At 47.5% G+C, this 18,012-nt stretch overlaps 3 protein-coding genes across 10 annotated transcripts in view; 1 reads left to right on the plus strand and 2 right to left on the minus strand.

Moving 5' to 3' along the window:
• The window catches only part of PTRHD1 (peptidyl-tRNA hydrolase domain containing 1), a 22,864-nt gene extending 9,114 nt beyond the window's left edge, over positions 1-13,750 (plus strand). The window contains exon 2 of the mRNA XM_085218266.1: positions 13,421-13,750. Within this exon, the coding sequence (XP_085074392.1) occupies positions 13,421-13,591 (171 nt within the window). The 3' untranslated portion in view covers positions 13,592-13,750. The remainder of the gene's footprint in view (positions 1-13,420) is intronic.
• Positions 5,107-11,470, minus strand: LOC146545116 (uncharacterized). The gene has a single exon (XM_085218259.1). The coding sequence runs from the start codon at positions 10,983-10,985 to the stop codon at positions 9,009-9,011; it is 1,977 nt and encodes a 658-aa protein (XP_085074385.1). The 5' UTR covers positions 10,986-11,470; the 3' UTR covers positions 5,107-9,008.
• Positions 13,751-15,667: 1,917 nt separating the features above from the next.
• Positions 15,668-18,012, minus strand: part of NCOA1 (nuclear receptor coactivator 1) — a 157,588-nt gene continuing 155,243 nt past the window's right edge. For 4 of the 8 annotated variants that reach the window (XM_085218252.1, XM_085218245.1, XM_085218248.1 and 1 more), the window contains one exon: positions 15,668-17,234. In XM_085218252.1, coding sequence (XP_085074378.1) covers positions 17,067-17,234 — 168 coding nt within the window. In that variant the 3' untranslated portion in view covers positions 15,668-17,066. Of the gene's footprint in view, positions 17,235-17,324; positions 17,382-18,012 lie in introns of all 8 variants that reach the window. The other 4 variants (XM_085218247.1, XM_085218249.1, XM_085218251.1 and 1 more) reach the window with 3 other exon arrangements.

An 18,012-nucleotide genomic window follows, 5' to 3' on the forward strand; every position in this document is an offset into this window, starting at 1 on the left:
CATAGTCTATCTTGTCGCCGTTCTGTTGTTTCCAAGACGTCTCAGTCCTCTCCTTATCGTATCGCCAGGGTGATTCTCTCCGAGGCCTCTTCCATTCTGTCCAAAAGACGCTCCCTTAGTTAAGCAAAGGGCACTGGGGGGTTGTCAGGTCTTCCCTTTGCTTCTTCAGGCAGGCATGTTCCAACTTGTATCAATCTCTTGTGCAGGATATTCTTGCAATGTGTAGAGCATGCAACAAGATATTACATATATATTCATACTGACTAAACATAAATTGTTGCTAACTATACATGTATATTGCTAATTATTTAACTTCTCCTCCTTAAATTTTCTGTCACTCAGGTCTTGTCTGTCCAGCACCAAAAATTAGTAGTCTTCCAATATAACGAGCCTATTGATATCCTTGTCAAGTGTTTTTGATTTGTAAAGGCATTATCACACTGTTTAGGAGTGGGATGTTTAACTTTAGCTCAAGGCTCAGAAGTATTCCAGATGGCTGGACAGACAAGAGCTGCAGTCTCTGTACCTATACGTTACTCCATCTACCTCATCTCTGTGACTCAGGTGTATATGCTCACTTATCAGTTTGCTCCTTTCCTTCTATATCATTAATTAAATCCCTATCCTCTCTAGAATATTTTGCAGGTTCTGATTCAGGTTTAGAGATTTGAAGTTTACCATCTGGAATTGAAGTTAGTACAGCGATTTCTATTCCTTCAGCTGCCTGTTTTGCCACCTGACCCACCATCTTATTTCCAGTCTCCTGTACAGTGTTACCTTTCTGATGTCCTCTGCAGTATCTAATAGTCACTCTGGTAGATTTAAAGCTTCCCATAGATGCAGGATTTCCTTGGCATGCTCAATTTGTTTTCCTCATGCTATGAGCAACCATCGCTCTTTCCAGATGGCACCGTGAGCATGTAGCACCCCAAATGCATATTTAGAGTCTGTCCATACGTTTATCCTTTTTCCTCTTGCCAACTCTAAAGCTCTTCTCAAGGCAGTTATTTCAGCCTTCAGAGCAGAAGTCCCCACAGGTAATGGCTGTGCTTTGATTACCTTATCAGTAGTAGCTACTGCATATCCTTGTCTCACAAAACCACTTCCATCGGTGAAGCAGGAATCCTCAGCATCATCCAATGGTTCCTCCTTTGGCTCTGGCCCACTGGCACAGGCAGTCTCCATGGTTTCCAAGCAGTCGTGCACTACTGGCTCAGAGGTGGCTCACTGAGGAAAGATGCTGGGTAAACAGGGGGAGAATAACCAAAATGGTTTTGTACTGTCCAGAAGGCCTAGGGCTGGAGCTCTCATTGGAGCTCTCTTCTTCGATTCTTGAAATGCCCTCTTTGCCTCACCAGTCCATGTCAGCACAGACTGATTCTTTTTCAGTAATTCATATAAAGGTTTTACCAAAGGCCCATAATTATAGACCCATAGTCTGCACTAACCTGTCATGCCAAGGAAGGTTCTCAGCTCTTTTACCATCTACAGTCTGGGTGTTCAGCAAATCACTTCCTTTTGTTCTGTTCCAAGTTTTCTTTGTCCTCCCAAGATCTCGAATCCAATGTAAATCACCTGCTGCTGAATTCACTGAGCTTTCTGTTGAGAAACTTGATAGCCATTTAAACCAAGAAGATTAAGCATGCTCACAGTCCACTGTACTCAGCCCTCTTGTTATTGTGGCAATGAGGAGGTCGTACACGAAATGCAATAAGGTTCCATCTTGAGTGGAGGGCCCGAGCCCCAAGCTCACAAGGCAGCTGGTTCCCAAAAACTGTAGGGCTGTTCTTAAAACCCTGGGTAACACTGTCCAGGTTAACCGAGCCCTCCTCCCAATATTGGGGTTTTCCCATTCAAAGGCAAGTAACTTTGGACTTCCTTTGGCTAAAGCCAGGCAAAAGAAGGCATCCTTCAAATCCAGGACAGTAAACTATACCTGCTCATTCCTCAGCCTGGTTAATAAAGGGTACAGATTTACCACCCTGTATCTTCAGCCATCCTAGTGATGGCCCTCAGATCCTGCACCAAGCAATAGCTCTTGCTGTCTGACTTTACACCAGCAAGAGTGGGATGTTAGAGTCAGATTCACATTCAATTAATAATCCAAACTCCAGAAAGTTATCTGTTATCACTTTTATTCCTTTTTGATCTTGTATCTCAAAAGGTACTGCTTTATCCTGACTGGGCTGGCTCATGCTTTTAACTTATCAGGGCTGCATTTTTGGCTCTGACATCCCTGACACCCACGCTCCTAGATGTTCCTCATTCAGGATTTCCATAATTTCTGGGGATATCACATTGTTCCCAATCTGTGTTCAAGCCAGGCTTAAAATTTCAATCAATTGGTCTTCCTTGACCCTTAGCTCCAATTTTCCTTTGCTGTATTTAATCTCTGCGTTCTATTGTTCTAATAAGTCTCACCTGAGTAGGAGTATCAAAGAACCTGGCTTGTACAAGGATTTATGTATTCCTGCTTGCTTTCCCAGCCTGTATTTAATTGGTTTCAAAGAGTAGCCTTTTCTGGTTGGCCAGTAACTCCCACTGCTGTTACAATATCAGCATCTATGGGTGATACTTCTTCATTTAGCACAGAGTAAGAGGTACCCCTATCCACCAGAATATTAACCTCTGTACCCTGCTCCCCTAGCTGCAGTGTAACCAGGGGGTCTGCTAGGGTAGACTCCCCTGGTTCCCGTCATCCCTGCCATCACGGATGGCTCCACCCCCTCAGCCTGGGGCAGCTTCTCCACCAGTGTCCCATTTCCCCGCAGTTTGCACACTGATTCCAGTCCAGCGGGGGACGAAACCCTTCCTGGACCCTTCCAGAACCACCCCTACCTCTTCCTTGTGGTGGTCTCTGTGTTCCCAGGCCATGCTCTAGTGCTTTTCTTCTTCTCAGTTTCCTTCTTTCCTTTCTATCCCCGTTTCTATACACTCTCCAGGCCTCCTCAATTAATTTATCCAGGTCCATTAATTCCGATGCTTTTAACCTCTGAAGTTCCTTCTTGATATCCTCAGAGGATTGGCTCAGAAACAATGACACCAACATGTACTGCCCGCTGTCTGATGAGGGATCAGGAGTGTATTTTCTCATGGCAGACCTGAGTTTATCCAAAAATTCAGTAGGAGTTTCGGTCTGCCTCTGTTTGACTGCATATACAGCTGACCAGTTTGCTGCTGGTAATGGGATTGCATTCTCTAAACCAAGTTTTATCTACTCTCTGTATTGCTTTAACAGCTGATATTTTGCAGGATCGTTTGGGTTCCATTTAGGATTTTCGAAGGGGAAATATTGTTCAGGCCTTCCCCACAGGGCACCAGCAGCACCAGTGATTCGTGTCTGCACTTGAGTCTGAGCATTCCTCAGTACCATCTGCTTTTCTGATGCAGACATGAAATTGAGCATTATGTCTATATCCCCCCAATTAAGATCCTGATTTTTAACAATCAGCTCAAACCTTTTTGCCACCCCTAAGGGATCACTGCCGTAACTTTTCACTGCTTCCTTCCAGCTATCCAAATCACCCGTAGAGAGTGGGGCCTTGATTTTCATTGGTCCCTTTGGTCCTACAACCTGCAATAGAGGTGCCAGTATTGCAGGTTCCTTTTTGCTGCCAGTTCTTGTAGTGATTTGAGAACTCTCCCTGGCTGCTCCTGCCTCCTTTCGAACTGCCTTTGCTTCCTGGTCTTCCTCATCTGAGAATCCCTTCTGCTTCTCAGCCTGCGGAGACACATCGTCTTCTAATCTTTCCTTTCCACCTCCATTTCTCAGACACCTCTCTCCTACGTTGCAAGCTGAGCAACACCGCTTTAACGTTCCATTAGGCCTGTTCTGATCTTTCTCTAGAGCCTGCACTAAAGGACCCTGTGGAGCCCAGTTAATTCTACATCCTTTCTGCCATTCAGGGTGGTTTCGTAAAGTGAAAAACATATCGGCATATACCACCTCGTCCCATTTCCCTTCTCTCCTCAAAAACAACATAAGTTGCAGTAGGGTCTTATAATTCAGAGTTCCATTAAACGGCCACTTTTCCTGAGATTCCAGCCTATACAATGGCCACCACTGGTTACAGTATTTGATCAGAGTTTTCTTATTTACGTTTCCCCCAGGAGGTCCCCCAATATCCCTCCAGCGAGCCGGCACACATCCCAGGGGGCTCTGCTTCACAATTCCCCCGCTCTGTTTGCCACCCATTATATGCAGTTCAGATGAACATACACTTACAAGAATCACTATTACAAAGATGCCTCAAACTCCACCAATTGTAATTCCGTATACCATTAAAACAATTTATCCAACTCCCTCCAGAAATTAAAAGTAAAGCAGTGAAGGTATTGCCTTAAGTTCTGATCTACCCAGCACTGAGCCCCACGAATGGGACGCTTGCTTATAGGAATGGGTCCTGTTGTTGTGTACCTGCTTCCTTAGGCATTAAGCAGAGGACAATACGTTTAACAAAGCAAAAAGTTACAGAAGCTGAATTTCAAAACCCGTACATGATCAGCAAGACCGAACCTACAGCTGGGTATTTTCCAAATGTCAAACAACCCTCTCTATGCCAACCCTGTGACCTCAGCCAGCTCACGGCTGGCTTCCCAGTGGTCCCAAACCAACCCTGCGATCTCAGCCGGCTCACGGGGCAGCCTCCAATGGCCCAGTCCCAGAACTTGAAAGCAAAGAATACCTTTTGTCAGATGGTCCCTGTCTGCTCCCGCAGCGATCCGATTGAGGTGAGGAGTCTCTCCAGAGAACTCTCCAGGGGCGCCCAGGGAGTCCTGTTCTCAACGGGTCCTGCAGCCGAGCAGAGACGTTCCCATCTGCAGTGCCCAGCTGACTCAAAGAATCGCAGTGAGGAACTGAACAGCCAAGTTTTGTTACTGTTCAGCAGGTATTCTTTGTTAGCGGGGCTGGGAAGCACTGGGGATAATTCCACCATAAGTGCTTCTGAGATTACATGGGACCAGAGCTCGTTATATTTCCGCAGGTCCTACATATTCATAATGCCTTCACGAGATAATGAACGTATACACAACTCTCAAGTAATTGCCGCGGATAGTGTCCTAATTAGATTGTTCTCGAGCAGGGAAGCACGACAGTACTCAATATGAGTGACCAAGCTTCACTTTATTCTTGCACACATAGGGTTTATATAGGTTTCCGATACACATGTATTCACTTACTATTGGTGCACAACGTTGGCTGCTAGGTGGGCTGCTCAGCCTTAACCAATGCTCAGTCAGCATTCAGCCCTGTGCTGCTAAGCCAGTTTCCTTGTCAGCCCCCCCCACATCCACAGAGCACAGCTGCAGATGTGGGCCCGCTGTTTACATGCTGTGACTCCTATCTAACTCCTAGTATTTTCTCATGGCTATGCACTCTGTGCCGCTGCACCAGCGATGCTCGTACATATTCTCATGGCCGCCCTGCTCTTGCAGCCATTCCCCAACAATTCCCCCTTTTTCTTTTTGTACAAGCATAGCTTTCTGTGCGGCTTTGTCAATGCCCTTCATAATACAATTGTAATTATATTAATGATACAGTTATTACAACTCAATCAAGGCCTCGATTGTCAATACTATAAGTGTGAGAAAGGCAACAAGGCAAACATAGTATCATGACAAGAAATACTGTTAACCTAAAAAGAACAAACAGGTGTTTGGTCTGCAGCCCAACTTTCTGCAACCTGGAAATAAATCCCGGAGGGACCTGTTCTGTGTTAATCTCTCACTGCCTTGAAAGAGATCTTCAACTTTAATGTATTCTGATATATTGATTTTGAAAGATCACTAAGATTTGTACAACAGATGCTTTTAGAATGCTCATGGTTGTACCTTTGGGCTAATAGAGAATTAATGTCAGGCAACTTTTGCATGCCAGATAGAACTAGGGGCATTATTATTAACAGACCCTCGAGAACCAACAATCTGCAGAAAAAGAGAGAGAAAAAACGTGGTGGTGGTGAATGCGATAGGCAGTGCCAGCAGGGCATCCCCTGCTTCAAGGTGCACTTTTCCTCTCTCACCCACTCCAGAATCTCTCTTGCTTTTATTCTTCTCAGGGTCTGAAGGGTATTTTCCATTTGTACTCTGCATCCACATGGCCAGTGCGTGATACAGAGGCCAAATGGAACACCTGCTTGCAGAATAAACTATCAAGGTTAACTCTCTTAGCGTGCGCCTTTGTCTCAGATGCTGCATGATCATATTTTAAATTCCTGATTAATGGGATGAAAGAGAGTTAATCATTCTATAATATAGGATCATCTCTTTGCCTGGGATTCCTTTCCAGGTTTTGTCTTAGTGCTACTAATACATTAAAATAGCTATTTCCATAGATTCCAGTATTGGTAACATTAAATCCTGTTAATTCACATTCAGTCGTCCTATCCGTTCGGTGGCCGATTGAAGACTCAAACAGATGTCAGTTTAACCTGTCTTATTCGCCCAAGTCACCCATAGATTCCCTGGCTACGACGCCTGAAACACCACCAGTATCAGCAGTAGACACTGCTGCCTTAGTCCATTTCGCTGGAACCCATAGCGGACCTGTTGGGGTGAGCACACATGTACCCTCTCCCCGTGTATTTCACCTCTGAGGGGCCCTCCCAAATCCCTGACTTAGGATTTCGGTATTTTACAAAGAATGGCTTGGTGCTGCTTTGGGAAGGTACCCGCCCATGAGTCTGGGCGGGTGTCTCTTCCCTGTCCCCGAAGATGCATAGTTGATTGTATACAATGCCCTGGCAAGGTGCTCTTGAGGGTCCCTTACCTCCAGAAGCCTTCCTGTATACCTCTTAAGCATTTGATTTGCCCTCTCCACCACCGCCTGACCGGTTGGAGAATTAGGCATGCCAGTGACATGTTGCACCCCCCATTTCTTGCAAAATTGTTGAAAACTACTGCTAGTGTACGCGGGGCCATTGTCTGTTTTTATCAGCTGTGGAAGCCCCATGATAGCAAAGCATGCTGTCAAATGTCGGGTTACGTGCAACACCCTTTCTCCGGGTTGGGCTGCGGCCCAGATAAATTTACTATACGTGTCTATGGTAACATGTACATATCTCAATTTACCAAATTCGGGAACATGAGTTACATCCATCTGCCTTATTTCCACGGGACCGAGCCCCTTAGGATTGACCCCTAACCCTAGGCCGGAGCCATGATCAGCACATGTCAGGCAGGCCCGTACAATCCCTCTTGCTTCATTTAAGCTAATTCCATACAGTTTCTGAAGGCCCTTCACATTCTGATGAAAAGTGCTATGAGCCTCACGGGCTTGTGCCAACTTATTGACGGGGACGGATATTGTTACTAAGTCATCTGCCTTTTGGTTTCCTTCCCCCAGTCCTTCTGCCCATTTGTGGCTCCTCATATGAATTACTGCATATTTCTCGTCTCTGATCGTAATCGCCCTCTGTAGCATAGTTAGTAAATCAAACAGGCGCCGATTATTAATCTCTCTTATTCTAGCGTCCTCCATCCTTTCTACCAGGCCTACAACGTATAAGGAGTCTGAAACGACGTTAATAGATTTTTGTGACCAGTTCATAAATGCCCATACTACGGCCGAGAGTTCCAAGATTTGAAGGGAATCCCCGGGCTGCGCTTGTAGAATCTTATGCTTCCACTGACAGTTCTCATGCTATGTTGCAGCCGCTGTGTGCGATTTCCAGCTGACATCCGTGAACACTGTTACAGCATTTTGTAGAGGAGTTTTACTTCGTTTAGGTATTCTTAACCAATGCTGTTGTGACATCCATTTCAATGCTGGGGAAGCGAGAGATTGTACTGTCAGGGCTGTTCCTGAGGTCAGCAAACTTGCTGCCAGCTCATCCAAATTCTGTAGATACACTCCAAGTCCACACGTTTGAGGGATAAATATATGGTCCCTGGCTCTTCGCCAGAGATGCTGAGTACTCTCTAATGTCCTTTTCTTACTAATTCCGCGAGATTATCGATCCCTTGCTGGATTGCCGTTCTTGGTTGCAAGCTCATAAACAGCCATTCCAGCACCTTTATGTCTGGTCTCTCCCCCTTTTTCTTTTTGCACTGCGTCAGTGCACCCTGCAGTTGCCTGTGGCCACTTAGGATAGTGATATCTATGGGCAGAGACGGCTCACGACGGTCGATGGCCTGTGTCGCAATAAGATGCCCAAGAGTTTCAATAAGATGCTGCTGCTCTGTTGTCACCGAAACGCGGGCGGCAGGATCGGTGCCCTTTAGAAGGGGATGTAGTACATTGAGATCATTGTTGGAGATACCGACAACGGGGCGTAGCCACTGTAAATCGCCTAGAAGTTTCTGGGCATCGTTGAGAGTCCGAATATCACTATGTATTGCCAACTTTTGTGGGCTGATCTGCGATTGTGTGATGGTCCAGCCCAGATACTTCCATAGAGGCTCGTGTTGCACCTTTTCCAGAGCTATGACCAGTCCTTTATTCTGGAGTGTACGTTCCAGGAATGTTTCCTGCTCGGTAGTGAACGGTTGTGGTTGCGCAATGAGAATCTTGGCAACAATCGTGATGTCAACTCCGGTATCCAAAAGGGCTTGTAACTCGCATGACTGTCCATTAGAATGGAAGGTGGCGGAAATGATGGGTCGCTGACGCATTGGCATTGTAAGAAGCACTAGTCCTCCAGTTGTCCCAAAGCCATTCTCATTTCAGGCTTTCGAGGTAAGTGGCTGCATACTTTGTGTAAGCACAGATAAAGGCACCAGCTGAGCAATCTTTGAACCGGCAGGAATGTGGACAGGTGGAAACTGTGCTTGCGCCACTATCTGTATAATCCCATCAAAGTCAGCATCAGTAAGTCCTGGAAGAACAGTCACACCACATAGACCGGTAGATGAACGTCCAATTAACAAGGCACCCACGGTAGCCTCTTTTAGCTCTAGAGGCCCGCGAGTTGTCGTAGGTATTCGGATAGGCCGGTTGTCAAGAAGGGTGGTTATCTACTGCGGTTGCCAAGTCCAGGCCGAGGCTTCCCCTTGTGGCTGGCCGAAGATCAGAGGCCCTTGTGAATGAATTTTGTCGTGTGCCGCTGCCTTGTGTGGGCTTGATGGCGGAGGCGTTGAGGGGCTACTGCTGGGGCTGCCATTGTTGTCGGCGCGCGTCGGCCCTTTGCGCTCTGCTTGAAGTTTCCCGATAAGCGGCATGCTAACGTGCTATGGGAGGCGGAGTTGCAGTTGTTGCACCAGACCTTGCCCTTACATTCCCTTTTCATATGCCCTGTCTTTCCACAATGGAAACAATTTGTTTCCTGGTTTTTCCGTGGTCGCTCAGTCCTTTGCCCTCCCCCTCTTGTCAAAGGCACGAGAGCAGCAAAGGCTTGGGTTTGCGCCTCCACCAACTTACTGCCTATTTCTTGTAACGCCTCCACTAAGAATGCCTGGGGGCCTGTTGGTACCCTGCTCATTCGGTCTAGCATCATTTCGATAGTTGCATCTATTGGGAGGGTTATTAAGGCAGACCGAGTGGAGGCGTTGCAATTTTCCATTGCGCATTGGCGTAACAAGGCGCCCTTCATCCACTCCGGAACATCCGCCCTATTTATGGCTTCTGTTATTCTGTCAATGAAGCCAGCAAAAGTCTCCTCATGACCCTGCTTTATAGACATGTACGAGGGAGTTGGAGTGGATGTTTTAACCATCTCCATTGCCTGTCGGGCTAGCCGCATTCCTTCCAAACAGACCTCGGGCCCCAAGTAGACCTGCATGTCTGGGACAGCAAATTGACTTGTGCCCATCAATTGTTCTACTGTTACCCCAAACAGGGGATCTGCGGCAGCCCTTGGGCTATTGGAGCTGATCTCGCACAGCCTCTGCCAATGGGCTTGCCACAACAACTGCTCTGACTGACTCATTATCATTCGGACAATTACCTTGACATCCTCTGGGACTAATACACTGCTGCCCCATATATAGTTCAATATCTGCTTAGTAGGCTCTCCGTGCAGCCCGCTCTCATTAACTGTGGCCCTAAGCCGTGATAACATTTTCCAGCCCATGGGTACGTGGATTCCTTGTCGATTTCCATCGTTATCTACTTCAAACCGCACAGGGAACGCTTGACTCACCGCTTCTACTATTTTCATATCCCCGGCATTGATAGCGTCTCTTGCTACTGCTGACCAATCGGGACGAGGAAGGGCCGGTCTGCGAGGCGGAGTCCACGACGGCCTCCTGGGCGCGGCCCCATGAGAGCCCCCGCCTACCGCCCGCGGAGCAGCGGGTAGCGCCGAGCCGCTGGCTCTGTTCGCTCCGTCCCCATTACCCCCTTCTGTATCAGGGGGAAGCAGGTCCAGCCCCTCATCCTCACTTACTTCCTCTATATCGTCCCTGGGGGGGGCAGACGGGATCGCCGAAGCCCCTGCCTGCGAGAGGCCGTTAGTGCGGAGCGGAGCTGGTCCTCCCGGGGGGGGCATCGAAACGCAGTGCCCCGCGACCTTTAAGCGCCCAGCGTCTTCGGGCAGACTTTCTAACTGGCACGAAGCTGAGGCAGCTACCTGCCGTTCTAACCTATACCTCCTGATACAAGTTATCACATCTCGCCAGGGCTTCATTAGTTTTTTAGCCCCTTTTACATGCTGCAGTACTGCAGATGACTCAGTAACAGCGTCATTTGAAAGGTCAGCATCTGCTGCCTCTACCGATGCTTTTACCTGACCTGCCGAGGAGCACACAGGGTGTGTGACACCCCGAACCGGCGCGTTAAACTCCGAAGCCGAATTAGTTGTTGTACCGGCCAGTGCCTGCAGAGCTGCAGCAGCTACCTGTTGCTCGGCTTGCATAGCTTTCAAAGAGTTAATAATAGACCTCCACAAGGGCTCAAGGGTCCGCAATAATTTTTCTTGCTTTCCAGCATTAATGACTGATTCCCACACGCGGTTCCCAATATCACGCCATTTGTCGATGCTGAAGATCAGCACCACTTCTGACAAATGTCCCTTCTTCCGAGCCCAGCGCACCAGGGTCTCGGTCATGCCTTTAGGAGACGACTGCTCCCCTCTCTTACTGAGAGTATCTACCCCTCGCCTCTCTAAGAAGCGTCATAAAAAGTGTAGGGCTACCTCTTTTTCCATGGTGCACTGCAATCCGCATCCCACCGCCGCAGCGCCCGAAATCAGCGGAGCTCCGTTCCGTGCCCTCCGGATCCGAGCAGACCCCTCTCAGTTGCTCTAGGCGATGCCGCCCCCGGCTCAGCTTCTGCGACGCCGGTCCCGAATCAGTCTTCCATCAGGTTCACATCCTGTTTGGGCGCCATTTGCCACGGATAGTGTCCTAATTAGATTGTTCTCCAGTGGGGAAGCACGACAGTACTCAATATGAGTGACCAAGCTTCACTTTATTCTTGCACACATAGGGCTTATATAGGTTTTCAATACACATGTATTCGCTTACTATTGGTGCACAACGTTGGCTGCTAGGTGGGCTGCTCAGCCTTAACCAATGCTCAGTCAGCATTAACTGGCTGCTAAGCCAGTTTCCTTGTCAGCCCCCCCCACATCCACAGAGCACAGCTGCAGATGTGGGCCCGCTGTTTACGTGCTGCCCCAAGGACGTTGTGACTCCTATCTAACTCCTAGTATTTTCTCATGGCTATGCACTCTGTGCCGCTGCACCAGCTATGCTCGTACATACTCTTGAGTGAGAAAGAGTTCTTCTATCTCGTGGGCTCTGCAGCCACCTAGTGTCCTTGTAGCACCACGCCAGCCCACTCAGCAGTCTTTACTTCCTCCAGCGGTCTTCCTCGCTTGCCCTCTTGATGAACTTTCTTCGTTGTTGTATGCTCAGGAAGAGAATGCCTATTAGAAGTAATTTATAGGTACCAAAATCGTAACATTTGCCCACTCTGCCATTATTTCTGAACATCTGCTGGTTCTGGGATAGAGATAAGTTGGGCATCGTGTCTTTTAATGATATACTGGTGTTTGGGGAGATAAGGAGGATTGGGGAAGTGTTTTGACACCAGCCTGCTGCATTCCAAGCTGCTCCTGTCATGGGGCACTTCGACTTCGTGTGGAGGCCCTGGCTTCTCTGATGCGTGAGAAGCCTACTTGTGCCCTTTTATTATTGTGGTTCTTTTGCTGCAGGTTCCTGGTGTGGGAATCAAATGTTGTTTCTGCATTAGAACAAGGATTTTTATTTTATGGTCTCTGCTGCCATAGTTCTTTTTGGGGGTGTCTGAAGTTTTCATCACTTATCTTCTAGATGAACCTTCCTTAGGAATGCATGCCTAATGTATAGGCAAAGTAATTTGTAATCATAGAGGTCAGGTAGATGGAGCAGGTTTACAGGTACTGCAGCTCCTGTCTGTCCAGCCTTACTAATATTTGGTGCTGGGCAGACAAGACCCAAGTAATAGAGAACTGGAGAAGTTAAATAAGTAACAACATACATACATATATAAGCTAGCAACAACTGCTGTATAGCCAGCATGAAAAGATGTGTTACACACATTGCAAGAATATCCTGCACAAGTTGAAAGGACAAGTGGTGAAATGCCTTAGGAAGGGTCTGAAGAAGGTATTGAGGAAGGCCTGGCAGCCCCCCTTGGTACTCTTTCTTTAACAAAGACTTTGAAGTGCGAATTAACAAGTAATTAACAAATGTTAACCTTCAGTAAGACTGTGAACCTGAAGTGCCCGGCCGAAGGGGAGGGGATGTGGGAATGGAATGTTGTTTCTGCATTAGATATTAAAAAGGGCAATTGATCTGAAGAAGTAGAACATAATGTGTTTGTATTCTGTAACTTACCCTTAGAAATAGTTGATGTAAAAAATAGGAGTACTGTATATGTTAGTAGCATATTTTAGAAGCATAGTTGCTGAATTATGTGATTAATTCTTTCTTGCAAAACTGCAATAGTTTTTAAATGTTCCAAACAATGTGGGTATAGTATTAGGGACTAAAAAACATATTGTAGGGTTGTTCTGTTAGCATAGGAGACTCCCAACAAAAGAAAAACAGATTTAATAAACATCAAAGAAGCCAGGGCTTCTACACAAGACCAGACTGTCTCACTCTGTGGGAAGAATGGAATGCAACAGGCAGGCATCAAGATACTCCCCTCTATCCTCCTTCCGAGCTTATCTCTATGCAAGGAAGGACAAGCAGATGTCCCGAAACAGTGACCACGTGTGGAGTAAGTGTTAGAAGTTAATTAAATAATTAGAGGTTTATGCTTAGCCAGCAAAGATTTATGTTTATCCAATATCCGTATGTTTAGTTGAGCGTCAGGAAGATTGTGAACCTAAAGTACTCAGCCAATGAGGAACCAGGGGAGAAGGAGAAAAGCATCAAGTAATAGAGCATAAAAGATGTTAAGGCAGAATTGATACAGGTTGGTTTGCTTACCAACCACTCGTTACCTCCAGGGGTACCGCCAGCCCTCACAGCACGCTTTGTCTGTCCCCAGGCTCCGGATGAAGCCGCTCTGACCGCCCTGGCACAGACCCTGCAGCAGCACAGCATTGACCACGAGGTGTGGACAGAGCAGCCTGAGAACATCCCCAGCTGCCTGGCGCTCAGACCCTACCCAAAGGACCAAGTGCACCCACACCTGAAGAAGTTCAAGTTGCTGAAGTGATCCCTGATTTCCCGCAAGCCCTTCTCCTGTGCCACTGTTTTGCTTGCCTCTGGGTGGAAGCATTGTGCTAATGTCCGTCAGCCTTCTGGTTGTGCAATAGCAGTTAAGAAGTGTAAAGCAGATCTTTGCTGGAGAGGATTAAAGATTCTTTGCAACGTGTGACTGTGAGTTATATGGAGTCGCTGTGTCTGCATACAGTCAGTCTGCTTGCACATCTCCACCCTGCCAGAGCAGGCACTTCTAGGGGATGCCACACTCAGAAGTGCTGCTGGTGATTCTTAGGATTTACACTTCCATGAGCAGATCTTGTTTTGTCTGACATTAGCTTGAATTTCATAGAATCGTAACATCATAGAATCATAGGATGGCCTGGATTGAAAAGGAGCACAATGCTCATCCAGTTCCAACCCCCTGCTATGTGCAGGTCACCAACCAGCAGACCAGGCTGCCCAGAGCCACATCCAGCCTGGCCTTGAATGCCTGCAGGGATGGGGCATCCACAGCCTCCTTTGGCAACCTGGTCCAGTGCCTCACCACCCTCTAGGGGAAAAACTTCCTCCTAATATCCAACCTAAAACTCCCCTGTCTCAGTTTAACATGAATTTAACACGATCCCTCCTGCTTTGGTGCTGGTTGGATTGTGATGAAGCATCCTCCCATAGCTCTGACATTTCAGAACTGTTCCCCTCCTCCCCCCATGGGGAGCACACAGATGTGACCATGAGCTGCCACCCTCACCTACACCATTGTCCCCAGCTCGTGTCACGCAGGCTGTGGCACTTTGGTTACGGTCACCATGACATAATGACGCTACAGCAGCCGGAGCCCGCGGCTCACTCCAACCAGAGCTCTGTTTGTCTGGTTTTGTTTGTACAGAACCATGTGGCAAATCCCTGCCAAGAGCCTTGCGAACAGCAGAAGGCAGCATCAGCCAGTGAGCTGGGACTCAGTGCAGCCCTCATCCTGCTGATCCCTGCCTCGTTTAAACAGTGTAAGAAAGAAAAGCGAGGGCAGGACCGCGAGAACCCCAGCAGATGTGATGCACTTCCCCACCCGCTGCTTCCAGAACCCAACGTGGCAGAAAACCACCAGTAAGGAGGTGCAGCACCCAAGTACCCAAGTTCTGCCCCTCCAAAATGCTAAAGCACCCTGAAACATTTGGGGCTGGTTGTGAGGAACAAACACCTGAGAGTCTAGGGGCTGGTTGGGAGCAACAGACACTGTAGGGCATTTAGGTTGGTTGGAAGGACCCCAAACATTATAAGGATTTTGGGCTGATTGGGAGGAACAAACACTGTAAGGCTTTCGGGTTAGCTTGAAGGACCCAAACATTGTAGGGTTTTTGGGCTGGTTGGGAAGACCCAAACACTGTAGGGCTTTGGGACTGGTTGAGAGGAACATTGTAGGGTTTGGGGGTGGTTGGGAGCAACAGACTTTGCAGGGCATTTAAGTTGGCTCGGAGGACCCAAACACTGTAGGATTCTTGTGCTGGTTGGAAAGACCCAAACATTGTAGGGTGGGGGCCTACAATCAGCTTTGGGGCCAACTGGGAGGACCCAGACACTGTAGGGTTTTTGCGCTGGTTGGAAGGACCCAAACACTGTACGGTGTCAGGGCTGGTTGGAAGAACCCAAACACTGTAGGGTTTTTGAGCTACGTGGGAGGACCCAAACATGGCAGGGCTTTGGGGCTGGTTGGGAGGACCCACCACCTCTGGGTGGTGCTCAGTGTTGAGCCCAAAGCACGATGCTTTATGGCCAGGACCCTTATCCCACAGTGACCCCTCCGTCAGCCCCATCACCCCAGCGCCCATCAACGGAGCGTTTCTCCAGGGATGCGTCGGCACAGAGACAACGAAACGTCAGCTGGCAACTCTGGTTGTCTTTTTTTTTTTTTTCTTTTTTCTTTTTTTTCTTTTTCTTTTTTGTCATCTTTAACTCTTGCAAATGTCAATCAACAAAGCTACACATTTGTTTTCCACACACCAGCGCGATTGGAGAGAGAGAGAGGGAAAAAAAACCCATCGCCCCCCGCTCTCATAAAAGTCAGCAGTGAATAATAAAAGCGACCCCCGACTAAAAGAGAAGAAAACAAATTTATACAGAGCTCAGAGCTATTTACAGTGACAGGCTCGAGGGAAAAAATAAGCTATCTCCCGACAAAGAATTCAATTATTATTATTATTTTATTATTATTATTTTAAATAGTTTAAGCTACCTCAGCTGTTAAACACAATCAAAGCAGAAAGAACCGACTGCTTAATTTTATTTAATATTTAATCAGAAAATTTTATCTACAATAATTGACAGAGCCCTCCCCCCATCCTTCCCCCTAAAAATTATTGCAGTTTTTTGCCCCAAACTGTTTGTTTTTTTTTTTTTGGCCTTTTTTTTTTTTTTCTCTATTTTTTTTGCCTATTAGTTTTTCCCCCATTGCAATATACACATCATCGGCCCCCGTTCCTCCGGGCGCCCGAAACCAGCATAAAACATGGAAAAAAAAAAAAAACAAAAAAACAAAACAAAAAAACCATCAGTGGGTCAAAATACTCTTTGCTTTTGTAGGTTGCTTCTTCTTCTTCTTTTTTTTTTTTTTGTCTTTTTCTTTTTTCTTTTTTCTTTAAAACCGACAAACTCACGATTGCTAGAAAAAGCTGATTGTACGCACAAGCGGGTCGGGGTGGAAGGAAGAGAAGGTTTGTTGTTGAAGCGTGACTCAACCCGGCCTTGTTTGCAGAAATCCAACGTCCATCCCCATCTGTGCCCCGTGCCGAGACGTCATCAGTGACAGATCCAGCTGAAACTGAGCTTGCTCTTCCTCCTCCTCCTCCTCGTCCTCCTGCGCTGCCGCCGCAGTCCTCCAGCCGCCTTCTCCCCCTCCCCTCCCGCCTCCCCGAGAAACCTTCGTCCAGATTAAGAAGCCGGCGAACTGATTACAAAAATAAGAATCATCTCTAAGTTTGGCTCAATGAAACCGACTGTCCCGCCTCGTCGCGTCGCCAACGCCCAACGCTTTGTGGTTTTTTGTGGTTTTTTTTTTTTTTTTTTTCTGTTTGTTTGTTTTTTAAAAAAACAAGGAGGAAAAAAAGGGGGTGGGAGGAAGAGAAGGGGGAAATGGGGAAAAAAAGGGAAAAAGGGGGAAAAAATGGGGAGAAAAGGGAAACAAGGGGGAAAAAAAGGGGGGAAAAAATGGAAACCAAAGGGGAAAGAAAGGAGGGGAGGGGGGAAGAAAGGGGGGGGAATAAACAAAACCCACAAAAAGAACCCCCCAAACAAAATGAAACAAACCCCCTCCCCCCTTTTTGCTCCGAACACTACGAGCTGAAGAATGGCTGCGGTTTGAGATATCAAAAATCTCAGAAAAATATATAATATATATATTTATATATCTCTGTATGTCTCATTATTTAAATTTTTTTTTCTTTTTCTTTTTCTTTTTTTTTTTTTTTTTTTTTTTCACATTCCTCGAAAAGCGGTTATTCAGTCAGTAGCTGCTGAAGAAGGCTCTTCTGTTGGCCCTGCGGGGTCGGCGGCACCGCGGTGGCTTTCGGGGCGCCCAGGGGAGCCGGCGGGTTCAGGTAGGGATCTCCTACCAGATTCACTGTACACTGCACGTCGGCAAACACCTGAACCTGCTGTACCTGCTGGGACACAAAAGACAAGAGGGGCTCTTAGCGGGGATGGGGCAGGGGCCGGCGGCGACGGACTGGGAACTACGTGAAGTGGAAACTCACTAGAGACTTCCTCTAGTCTGGAGCCACCACAGAGAAGAACTCTTCTGTCTTCTTTTCCTACAAAAAGAAAACCGCTGCACTCATTCGGATCAGAGCTCGGCAAGGTTCACACGTTGCTCATTCGGAAAAAAATAATAATAATTAAAAAAAAAAAAAAAATCGGGAAAAAAAAAATGGAAAATACTAAAAAAGAAAAAAAGAAAAAAAAAAAAAAAAAAAAAGAGGAAAAATCAGCTTGGCTCATCCCGGGAAGGGGCAGCCATAAGGCAGCGGCACGGGGCAGACTGGAGGCGAGCGAGGTCCGGAGCTGCTTTACAAAATGAGGAGCGGTGGTGGCAGGTCCCCATGTGCCGGAGTGTGTGAGCACAAGGATGGAGCCCGCGGGGTGGTCCGAAAGGAGGAGACTCATCAGGCGGTGTGAGCGCAAAGCACGGAGCCCGCGGGCATCGGCGCTCGGATTGGCAGGCACGGACGGACAGACAGACGGACAGATGTCGCCCCGCAGCCTCCCCGCTCCCTCCGGATATTCCCTTCCAAATCGCCTTCCCTTCCATCCCCGGGATGGATCTTTCAGACTGAAGACCTGACCCTAGGAAAGAACTCCTCCCGCTGCTGTCACCTCGGGGCTGCTCTTGGAGATGGATGGGGCTGAGCACCTCCTGTGCTCACTTATTTCCCGGCTTGGCTG

The sequence above is a fragment of the Meleagris gallopavo genome, chromosome 2, assembly GCF_905368555.1.
Source record: "Meleagris gallopavo chromosome 2, MGAL_WU_HG_1.1, whole genome shotgun sequence".
NCBI classification, from domain to species: Eukaryota; Metazoa; Chordata; class Aves; order Galliformes; family Phasianidae; genus Meleagris; species Meleagris gallopavo.